The sequence below is a fragment of the Notolepis coatsorum genome, assembly GCF_963971535.1.
Source record: "Notolepis coatsorum genome assembly, contig: SCAFFOLD_3755, whole genome shotgun sequence".
In the NCBI taxonomy this organism is placed as follows: Eukaryota; Metazoa; Chordata; class Actinopteri; order Aulopiformes; family Paralepididae; genus Notolepis; species Notolepis coatsorum.
The window spans coordinates 190-12,500 of NW_028169313.1; the positions used below are offsets into that span (position 1 = coordinate 190).

At 42.3% G+C, this 12,311-nt stretch overlaps 1 protein-coding gene across 1 annotated transcript in view; it reads left to right on the top strand.

Moving 5' to 3' along the window:
* Positions 1-761: 761 nt before the first annotated feature.
* Positions 762-12,311, top strand: part of LOC311248748 (peroxisome proliferator-activated receptor gamma coactivator 1-beta-like) — a gene marked incomplete at both ends in the record, with an annotated part of 11,794 nt that continues 244 nt past the window's right edge. The window contains 2 exons of the mRNA XM_084339578.1: positions 762-947; positions 5,816-6,072. Of these exons, the coding sequence (XP_084195704.1) occupies positions 762-947; positions 5,816-6,072 (443 nt within the window). The remainder of the gene's footprint in view (positions 948-5,815; positions 6,073-12,311) is intronic.

A 12,311-nucleotide genomic window follows, 5' to 3' on the forward strand; every position in this document is an offset into this window, starting at 1 on the left:
GCTTCCAGAGGGGCTCTTCTGAGGTAGACGTCTCATTAACTATAATGACTAGTGGCTGGTGAGAGACGGGGGGGGGGGGGGGGGGTGAAGGTGGCCTGTGACTTTGACAGTGATCTTGAGTCTTTTAATGACATGCCAGTGTCTACGATGTCTAGCTGAGTGGTTAGAGGGTGATGCTGACGTTGCTGGTTAACCAAGGGGTTGGATTCCCAGTGGGGGCCTTGCGTGGTGTACAGCGAGGCACTCTGGATGAAAGTCACGAGGCATGTTATTGTTGTAATACCATGATATTGCTATATGTATATAGAGATATATTATTGCATATATTGCTGTATTGATTTCTTCCCCCGCCCACCCCCTAATGAAAGCATCCACCAAACAACAAGCATGTTGGTCTATATAATATATTGAGCAATACTGAAGGCTATGGTTTCAGTTCCAATCAGGAATCAAAAGTATAGCAGCTCCGTGGCGCCGTCCTCACTCTGCTACTGGCTTTGTTATTATATATTAATAATTTCACTCTGATCAAATTAACCGATTGAGTTGATACTTGGAACGACAGTATGTGTGACATGGAGTGCTGGTTGTCTTTTGAGCCTGTTATATTTATGTATTTTCTCTCTCTCTCTCTCTCTCTCTCTCTCTCTCTCTCTCTCTCTCTCTCTCTCTCTCTCTCTCTCTCTCTCTCTCTCTCTCTCTCTCTCTCTCTCTCTCTCTCTCTCTCTCTCTCTCTCTCTCTCTCTCGCTCTCTCTCTCAGTATGGGGAGGAGGAGGTGTGTTCGGACCGATTAGACGCTGACTTCCCGGACATCGACCTCTCCCAGCTGGACGCCAGCGACTTCGACAGCGTCAACTGTCTCAGCGAGCTCCATTGGTGCAACGACCAGGCGTCGGACGGCTCGCCGGCGTCCATCCGCTACAGCACGGCCGACGAGCTCTTCCAGGTGAGACACAGGGCGCCCTGGAAATCCACAGTACGACAACAACATCCCCCCGGTGAACGGTGTGCGGCTCGTCCGTTAGCTCGTCAGGTCAATTGAACCTATCGCAAACCCCTGCCCTCTTTTCCTGATCCTCCAATCACTGTTGGATGATCATGAAAAGAGGGCGGGGCTTGAGATAGGTCCATTGAAAGAAAGAGGAAAGAAAGGAAGAAAAAAAGGTCTATATTATATTTAAATATTTTTTTTATAGATTTTTTAAGGTTCAACAACAACAACATTATATAAATACAAACATACATACACTACATGACTACATATAACCACACAATACCTAAAATGTACGAAAAATACAGTAAACAAAAAGAGAAACAAATATAATAATAATAATAATAATAATAATAATAATAATAATAATAATAATAATAATAATAATAATAATAATAATAATAATAATAATAATAATAATAATAATAATAATAATAATAATAATAATAATAATAATAAAGACAATTGCATCATTCTTATACAGGTTGTCATTTGCCATACAGAAATTGCCTATCTAATAAATCACCGTCCTATGCCTAAACATCCTCAGCCGGGAATTTTAGATTAAAATAATATTAATATAAAATAATATAAAAAGAAAATTCTATTAGACCAGATGGAGGTCCAAACCATTTTTGGGCTATTTTTGGTCGTCGGTCCTGATGGACCTAATCATGATATCTTTGTCATTCAAATGTCCCCAAACAAGTCCATAATGTGTACTGATTTGCGATGCTCTTATTGGATGTGTCCAGGTGGCCTGAATTCTTTCCCCAATACATTTCAAGTTCCGCGTTCGCCTTCTGCGCTCTGATTGGCCACTGACATTTCTGGTCGCGCCAATCGTGTGACGCCTGTTTCTTTCGCCGGTTAAGCTTAGGCGACTCTTTCGAAGTTGGTTAAGGTTAGAGTTTGTCTTAGAGCAGTGCGATAGAACACCAGCCCTGATTCCAAACTCTAACCTTAACCAACTTCGAAAGAGTCGCCTAAGCTTAACCAGTGATAAACTAGGCGTTAGGTAGTTTGCTGCTCTTCGAGGCGGAAATGGGCGCGTCACGCGATTGGGCGCACGTGTCACATGACCAGAAACGTCAGTGGCCAATCAGATCGCATCAGAAACGTCCGTGGCCAATCAGATTGCAGAACGCGAACGCGGAACTGGAAATGTATTGGGGAAAAAATAGACGCGTCCAGGTGAATACCCTTGTTGATTTGAGAGCATTAGGCCCTGTATCCTTACTTACTCTTCCGCATGGTCGTCCAGCGGAAAGAGAGAGACTTGGCCTCTCTATAGGTCTAGTCCCCTGGGGAACTTTCATGAACGGTCCTTAAGTACCACTCCAAGCCAAAGTTGGAACTCATCAATAAGATGTCAGTCAGATTTCAAAAGCTAAATCAAATGATATCATATTACCCAATGTATCAATGTTGGAGGTATTATTTTAATCAGTTTAATCATATTCACATTTTTAGAAACGGGGCACTGGGCTCCATTACACGGGCGCTATATTAAAAAAAACACAAGACACAGTATCAGACTAATGGAATATGTTTGTGTTTTGTATGTACCAGTGGTTCCTCAATAACGCTTCAATAACACAATGTAATGTACTCCCTGGTTATTGACATAATTCCCTCAAATAGCCTTAATATTGAATGAATCCAGGGAATGCCCTCCTCGTTTCGATCGATCCCAGGCTTATTGATTGGGTAAAGGCCAAGATGCAGGTCCTGGTATTACCCACTGGCTCCATTACATAGGCTACACCGAGCACACCTTAGAAACACATAACTCTGTTGGGATCCAGGGAATGGCCCGTGTAATACAACTCCGTCTTCGGGAGGAGCCTCTAAGGCCACGATGTAGGACAAAGTATTGGTAAATTGGTAAAATGAAGATGGTCGAGGTATGATAGAAATGGAGCTCAATAAACAATCTCTCTCTTTCTCTCTCTCTATTTTTCTCTCTCGATGTCTAGTACCTCTGTCCCCCTCTCTCTCTCTATCTCTCTCTCCCTCTCTCCCCCCATCTCTCCTTCTCTCTCTTTCTCTCTCTATCTCTCTCTCTCTCTCTCTCTCTCTCTCTCTCTCTCTCTCTCTCTCTCTCTCTCTCTCTATCTCTGTGCATGTGGGTGGGTAATGCCACACGGGTGTGTGGGTGCAAAAGTAAGGTGGCTTTGTTCAGGATGTGTTGAGAGATTTTCTATTTCTTGGATCTTTTAAGTGGGTTGTTTCTCTCTATCTCTCTTCGCTGTCCATCAGTACAGTAGCATGCTAAATGTAATCACATGAGGGCATTGATGGTTTTCAGGAGTTCTTTGGTTGGTTGGTTTGGTTAGTTGGTTGGATGGGTGGACGACTGATTGGCCGGTTGGTTGGTTTGGTTGTTTTGGTTGGTTGTGTGCTTGGTTGCTTGATTGCTTGGTTTGGTTGTCTAGTTGGTTGGTTAGTTGGCTTGGTTGCTTGGTTGGTTGTTTGGTTTGGTTAATAATAATAATGCAGGACCTCTTTAGGGGGTCTTTATTCGGCATGCAACGAACTGAACATGCAATTGGAGCGGCACACACACACACACCGGGATACACACACACACATGCATTGTCTTTTTCTCAGTCGCCGATGCGATTGAGTCTCTTTACTTGACCCATCCCGTCGTAGGGCTGGGCGATATGGCCAAAAACATTATCGCGATAAAATTATAAAATTATTTTCATATAACTCGATATCGATAATTATCGTCGATATAATGTCTGTCAAGTTTAATTAACTTATTATGCCCGGCGCCGATGGACGGGCTATTAATATACTTGTTTTGCTGCTGCGAATGTCTCGAGAGTCGAGTTGATGTCGTCATCAGTCCGCGCACGTTAGCAGTTAGCCAAAGCAAGCGGAGTATCTCATGACAATGTACTAAATATGACCCTAAAATACTCTGTTCCGCCCCAATACATTGCAACGACGTCCACCGTATACCCCACACTACTATAACAGTTACCCTCAGAATTCAAAACACACACCAACTCGGCAGGTAAACTGTAAAATGCGCCGTGCAAGCGAATTAGCCTAGCCAGCCTCGTTTCCGAGCGGTGTATTCCATGACAATGTACTAAATATGACCATAAAATACTCTGTTCCGCCCCAATACATTGCAACGACGTCCACCGTATACCCCACACTACTATAACAGTTACCCTCAGAATTCAAAACACACACCAACTCGGCAGGTAAACTGTAAAATAGCGCTGTGCAAGCTAATTAGCCTAGCCAGCCTCGTTTCCGAGCGGTGTATTCCATGACAATGTACTAAATATGACCATAAAATACTCTGTTCCGCCCCAATACATTGCAACGACGTCCACCGTATACCCCACACTACTATAACAGTTACCCTCAGAATTCAAAACACACACCAACTCGGCAGGTAAACTGTAAAATAGCGCCGTGCAAGCTAATTAGCCTAGCCAGCCTTGTTTACTGAGTCCTACCTCCGGGTCTACTTCCGGGTCTCCTTCCGCTGTCGGCCATCTCCTTCACTGATTGGTTGTTAGTGCGTGTGCTCATATCCAAGCTTTTTAAATCGATATATCGAAACTTTGTGACCACGTTTCATGTTTATTTCGAGGAAATAATTTATCGCGATAGTTATCGTTATCGTTTTATCGCCCAGCCCTATCCCGTCGTCCTTCCCCCCATGGGCAGCCGGGAGCAGATAGGGCGTCAACGTGAGCCGCGCCCCGGGACCAATCCAAGTGCTCCTGCCCGTCTTCGTCAAGGACGCCACAGCGTTAGCGATCTGTTGTTGTGCATGTTTTTCCATTGGGTTTATCTTATCGGGGGGAAACCCTTGCGAGCACGGGGAGAACATGCAAACTCCACACAGAAAGGCCTGGGAGATCACCCACCTGGGTACCTGGCATCATGGAAACCTGGTCCCCAAGCGGGAATCGAACCCTGGACCTTCTTGCTGTGAGGCGACAGTGTTAACCACTACACCACCGTGCTTGCTTGGTTAGTTGGTTTGGTTGGTTGCTTGGTTAGTTGGTTGGTTTGGTTGCTTGGTTATTTGGTTGCTTGTTTGGTTGCTTCTTTGGTTGGTTTGGTTGGTTGCTTAGTTTGGTTGCTTGTATTCCACCTACTGTATTTGAATGGGGTTGGGGAACTATTAGTCATTGATCAGTGATCACAGGTTTTCATTCATTTAACCTTCAGAAGGAGGAAGCATATGGCAGGGGAGGGGGGATGCAATGGTAGCAGTCATCCTGCATCTATCCTGCATTAGTACTACAGCCATAGAAGCCCCCACCCTGCATATATCGTGCATTAGTACTACAGTGGTAGCCATGGTAGAAGTCCTCCATCCTGCTTCTATGCTACATTAGTACTACAGTGGTAGCCATGGTAGAAGTCCTCCATCCTGCAACTATCCTACATTAGTACTACAGTGGTAGCCATGATAGAAACCCCCATCCTGCATATATTGTGCATTAGTACTACAGTGGTAGCCATGGTAGAAGTCCTCCATCCTGTATCTATCCTACATTAGTACTACAGTGGTAGCCATGGTAGCCAGCCCTCGTCCTGCATCAAACCTGCATTCGCTAACTTTGTCAGAGGACAATAATTTCCAAACATCCTTATACAGTAGTGTCAGAAGAACCCAGTTGGGACCCGAAGGGGGGTCTGTCTCTAATGGGTCATAACATGACAACAATATCATTCAGCCTGGGTCCCAGGGTGAGACCACACAATGTTAAGTCAAATAATCCCTGGTATAGCTACGGTGTCCTCACTCGTACAACGCCTCTCTGTATCGCCCCCTGCAGATAGAAGAGGAGAATGCAGCCCTGCTCGCTGCCCTCACAGACAGCCTGGATGGCATGGTGGATGCAGAGGTGGGCGGTCTCTCAGTTTTCCCCACCCTGGAGGAGGGGCCTGACCAGGAAGAGGAAGAGGACGAGGACCTCCCATTGGACACCCGCGCCTTCAATCAGTCCCTTGGGGCGGAGACAGAAGACCCATCTCTGGTAAGAAATGCTTCCTTCCTTCCTTACCTCTCTTTAGGGGCGGGATCAAGGCTAATGTATTGGAGGCTACGTCAGCCAGACATACTGTGCATAATGTTAATACCCCAGTTTTTCACAGGATATGATGGAATATGACAGCAGTGGAATCTCCTCCATTTCGCCTCCTTGGGGGGGATGTGGATGGCTGAGATTCTAGAACAATGATGCCACTTCCTCCTCTGCATGGGGGTGTGACCAAGGCTAATAGGTTGGAGGCTGAGTCACCTATCGGGAGCATGGGGTGCAACACATGTGCAATTGACCCTATTCACACGGTGGCCATTTTGCTCTAATGCCATGCGCAGGTTGGGATTCCTTCCCACCCTGCCCACCGTGTGAATAAATGGTCAATGAAACACTAAGTGTGCCAGTGAGGTGTCAGGTAGAACTGGCAGTGCAGACTTGTTTTAAAGGGTCGCTTCCCTTTATTCTGATTTCCCCATTAATCCCATCGTTCTGTTGCGAGGAGGACATGTGACAGTGTCGGCTATGGAACTTCTTTTCCCTTGGAAACGGAATACATTCATTTGGCACTACAAGTGTACTACAAGTGTACTACAAGTGTACTACAAGTGTACTACAAGTGTACTACAAGTGTACTTACAAGTGTACTACAAGTGTACTACAAGTGTACTACAAGTGTACTTACTACAAGTGTACTACAAGTGTACTACAAGTGTACTACAAGTGTACTACAAGTGTACTTACTACAAGTGTACTACAAGTGTACTTACTACAAGTACAAGTGTACTACAAGTGTACTTACTACAAGTGTACTACAAGTGTACTACAAGTGTTTTACAAGTGTACTACAAGTGTACTACAAGTGTACTTACTACAAGTGTACTACAAGTGTACTACAAGTGTACTTACTACAAGTGTACTACAAGTGTACTACAAGTGTACTTACTACAAGTGTACTACAAGTGTACTACAAGTGTACTTACTACAAGTGTACTACAAGTGTACTTACTACAAGTGTACTACAAGTGTACTTACTACAAGTGTACTACATGTTTACTTACTACAACTGTACTACAACTGTACTACAACTGTACTACAAGTGTACTACAAGTGTACTACAAGTGTACTTACTCCAAGTGTACTACAAGTGTACTTACTACAAGTGTACTTACTACAAGTGTACTACAAGTGTACTTACTACAAGTGTACTACAAGTGTACTTACTACAAGTGTACTACATGTTTACTTACTACAACTGTACTACAACTGTACTACAACTGTACTACAAGTGTACTACAAGTGTACTACAAGTGTACTTACTCCAAGTGTACTACAAGTGTACTTACTACAAGTGTACTACAAGTGTACTACAAGTGTACTACAAGTGTACTTACTACAAGTGTACTACAAGTGTACTACAAGTGTACTTACAAGTGTACTACATGTGTACTTACTACAAGTGTACTACAGGTTTACTTACTACAAGTGTACTTACTACAAGTGTACTACAAGTGTACTACAGGTTTACTTACTACAAGTGTACTACAAGTCTACTTACTACAAGTGTACTTACTACAAGTGTACTACAAGTGTACTTACTACAAGTGTACTACAAGTGTACTTACTACAAGTGTACTACAAGTGTACTACAAGTGTACTACAAGTGTACTTACTACAAGTGTACTACAGGTTTACTTACTACAAGTGTACTTACTACAAGTGTACTTACTACAAGTGTACTACAGGTTTACTTACTACAAGTGTACTTACAAGTGTACTACAAGTGTACTACAGGTTTACTTACTACAATTGTACTTACTACAAGTGTACTTACTACAAGTGTACTTACTACAGGTGTACTACAAGTGTACTTACTACAAGTGTACTTACAAGTGTACTACAAGTGTACTTACTACAAGTGTACTACAAGTGTACTTACTACAAGTGTACTACAGGTTTACTTACTACAAGTGTACTACAAGTGTACTTACTACAAGTGTACTACAAGTGTACTACAAGTGTACTTACTACAAGTGTACTACAAGTGTACTTACTACAAGTGTACTACAAGTGTACTTACTACAAGTGTACTACATGTTTACTTACTACAACTGTACTACAACTGTACTACAACTGTACTACAAGTGTACTACAAGTGTACTACAAGTGTACTTACTCCAAGTGTACTACAAGTGTACTTACTACAAGTGTACTTACTACAAGTGTACTACAAGTGTACTTACTACAAGTGTACTACAAGTGTACTTACTACAAGTGTACTACATGTTTACTTACTACAACTGTACTACAACTGTACTACAACTGTACTACAAGTGTACTACAAGTGTACTACAAGTGTACTTACTCCAAGTGTACTACAAGTGTACTTACTACAAGTGTACTACAAGTGTACTACAAGTGTACTACAAGTGTACTTACTACAAGTGTACTACAAGTGTACTACAAGTGTACTTACAAGTGTACTACATGTGTACTTACTACAAGTGTACTACAGGTTTACTTACTACAAGTGTACTTACTACAAGTGTACTACAAGTGTACTACAGGTTTACTTACTACAAGTGTACTACAAGTCTACTTACTACAAGTGTACTTACTACAAGTGTACTACAAGTGTACTTACTACAAGTGTACTACAAGTGTACTTACTACAAGTGTACTACAAGTGTACTACAAGTGTACTACAAGTGTACTTACTACAAGTGTACTACAGGTTTACTTACTACAAGTGTACTTACTACAAGTGTACTTACTACAAGTGTACTACAGGTTTACTTACTACAAGTGTACTTACAAGTGTACTACAAGTGTACTACAGGTTTACTTACTACAATTGTACTTACTACAAGTGTACTTACTACAAGTGTACTTACTACAGGTGTACTACAAGTGTACTTACTACAAGTGTACTTACAAGTGTACTACAAGTGTACTTACTACAAGTGTACTACAAGTGTACTTACTACAAGTGTACTACAGGTTTACTTACTACAAGTGTACTACAAGTGTACTTACTACAAGTGTACTACAAGTGTACTACAAGTGTACTTACTACAAGTGTACTACAAGTGTACTTACTACAAGTGTACTTACAAGTGTACTACAAGTGTACTACAAGTGTACTTACTACAAGTGTACTTACAAGTGTACTACAAGTGTACTACAAGTGTACTCCAAGTGTACTTACTACAAGTGTACTTACAAGTGTACTACAAGTGTACTACAAGTGTACTTACTACAAGTGTACTACAAGTGTACTTACTACAAGTGTACTTACAAGTGTACTACAAGTGTACTTACTACAAGTGTACTACAAGTGTACTTACTACAAGTGTACTTACAAGTGTACTGCAAGTGTACTACAAGTGTACTGCAAGTGTACTATAAGTGTACTTACTACAAGTGTACTACAAGTGTACTACAAGTGTACTACAAGTGTACTTACTACAAGTGTACTACAAGTGTACTACAGGTTTACTTACTACAAGTGTACTTACAAGTGTACTACAAGTGTACTTACTACAAGTGTACTACAAGTGTACTTACTACAAGTGTACTACAAGTGTACTACAAGTGTACTTGTAGTACAAGTACAAGTAAACTCCATGATCAAAACTGCAAAAAAGAATTTCATCAATGACAAAACTGAGGAAAACAAAAACAAACCACGTGAACTTTGGAAATTACTCAATAATCAACTAGGATGCAGTAAAAAACTTAAAACCAGATTCTCAAACATAAACATAAAAACGGACAACACGCTCATCACAGACAAGCTGGATGTAGCCAATTACTTAAACATTTTCTTCACAAACATAGCCACAACACTGGTAAACAAACTACCCTCCCACTCAGGGCTTTATGGGGTAGAACACATAGTAGCTTACTACAAAAACCTAGGGGTCCGCAAGGACGACTTCAAGCTGGAAATGGTAACAACAGATGAGGTACTCAATAAACTGAGCGCCCTCCAACCTAACAAGGCCACTGGCCATGACAACATCCCCTCCAAATTCCTCAGAGACTCAGCAGCCGCCATCACACCAATCATCACACACATAATAAACCTCTCCATAAAACAGGGACACGTCCCCAAGGACTTCAAAATTGCGAGGGTGACCCCTCTGCACAAAAAGGGCAGCAAATTAGACCCAGGCAACTACCGCCCTGTTTCTATTCTCACCTCCATCTCGAAAGTCATGGAAAAAATAGTCTACGAACAGGTCGAAAAGTACCTAGCGGAAAAAAATCTAATCTACGAATTCCAATCTGGCTTCAGAACATCCCACTCCACTGACACATGCCTTCTCTATTTGAATGACCACATCAAACAAGAGGTGGACGCAGGCAAATACTGCGGCATGGTCATGCTGGACCTACAAAAGGCCTTTGACACGGTCAATCACTCCATTCTGATTGACAAGCTAAAAGCAATTGGTTTTGATAGTCTATCAGTGAGCTGGATGCAATCCTACCTTGAGGGGAGGGAACAGATGGTGGAGGTAAACGGTACCCTATCCCCCCCCCTCACAGTGAGCTGTGGTGTTCCACAAGGAAGCATACTAGGACCGCTACTGTTCCTAATTTATGCAAATGACATGTCGTCAGCTTGTGACTGCAATTTGTTCCTGTTTGCGGACGACTCAGCCCTGCTGGTCTCTGACAAGAACAAGTTACAGGTTGAAAAAACCCTCAGCTCGGAACTAGGCAGAATCTGCATATGGCTCGCTGATAACAAACTATCATTACACATGGGCAAAACAGAGTCCATTCTCTTCGGTTCAAATAACAAACTCAGCAAGACCGACGGCTTCTCAGTTACAGTGGGTGACAATATTGTCACAAGGAAAGATGAAATTACCTACCTGGGTTCCATCCTAGAGGCTAATCTCTCCTGTGACAAAATGGCATCCAATGTAATAAAAAAAGTCAACCAACGAACTCGATTCTTGTACCGGATCTCCTCTCTGGTAAACAAGAACACCCTGAAGACTCTGGCAGGAGCACTCATTCAGGGGTACTACGACTATGCTTGCACCTCATGGTACCAAAGCACCTTAAAGGCGCTAAAAACAAAATTACAAACATCTCAAAACAAACTGGTCAGACTACTGCTTGACCTTACTCCTAGAACCCACCTCACCCCTGCCCACTTTGACAACCTAGGATGGCTTAGAGTAGACGACAGAGTACAACAACTTGCAATGGGCCTGGTCTACAAGATACACTACACGACCAAGGTACCCATGTACATGTCAAAATACTTCCCAAAGGTCAGTGAATACCACGATCACAACACCAGAGGGAGCTCCACAAATCATGTTAAACCCAGATTCGGCTCAAATAAGGGACTAAACACGTTTCGCAATTATGCCACATCAATGTGGAACGCCCTACCCAAAGCTGTAAAGGAATGTGGATCACTACCCACTTCAAAACCTCTCTAAAGGGACACCTACGGAGACTGCAATTCAACACTGGCCCCTGTAAATATCCTAACCCAACCCCCTCCAATGTACAGTCATTTACCTAGTATGGTTTTGTCAATAGTTCAATGTACAATTGTGTTTGTTTGTACAGTGTCTCCTCCCCCCCCCCCTCAATGTACAGTGTTACTTGTTTATACAGTGTGCCCCCCCCCCCCCCCCCCCCCCAACCACCTCCAATGTAAATTACCCAGTATGGTTGTCAATATCCCAATGTACCCAACCCCCCCCACCCAACCTCCTCCAATGTACAGTTTCTACGTCAAATGTATATACTCCCTTTTCTGACTCCTTCTGTATCACAAACAGTACTGTATTTGCAAATCTGGTATGTCATAAATGTATAGATGTAGCAGTACTGACTATCTGTATGTCATGTATGTCATATATGTCTATATGAATTGAAAATGGGGGACCCTGATGGAAACAAGACAAACGTCTTTCTCAGGTCTGCATCCCCTTACATTGTATGTATTGAGCCGTACTGTATTGTACCCATTCTGCAATCTGTTAAATAAAGTTTTCATTCATTCATTCATTCAAGTGTACTTACTACAAGTGTACTACAAGTGTACTACAGGTTTACATACTACAAGTGTAGTACTACAAGTGTACTACAAGTGTACTCAAGTACTTCCTACAAGTGTACTACAAGTGTACTACAAGTGTACTACAAGTGTACTTACATTACCAAGTGTACTACAAGTGTACTACAAGTTTACTTACTACAAGTGTACTTACAAGTGTACTACAAGTGTACTTACTACAGTACTACAAGTGTACTA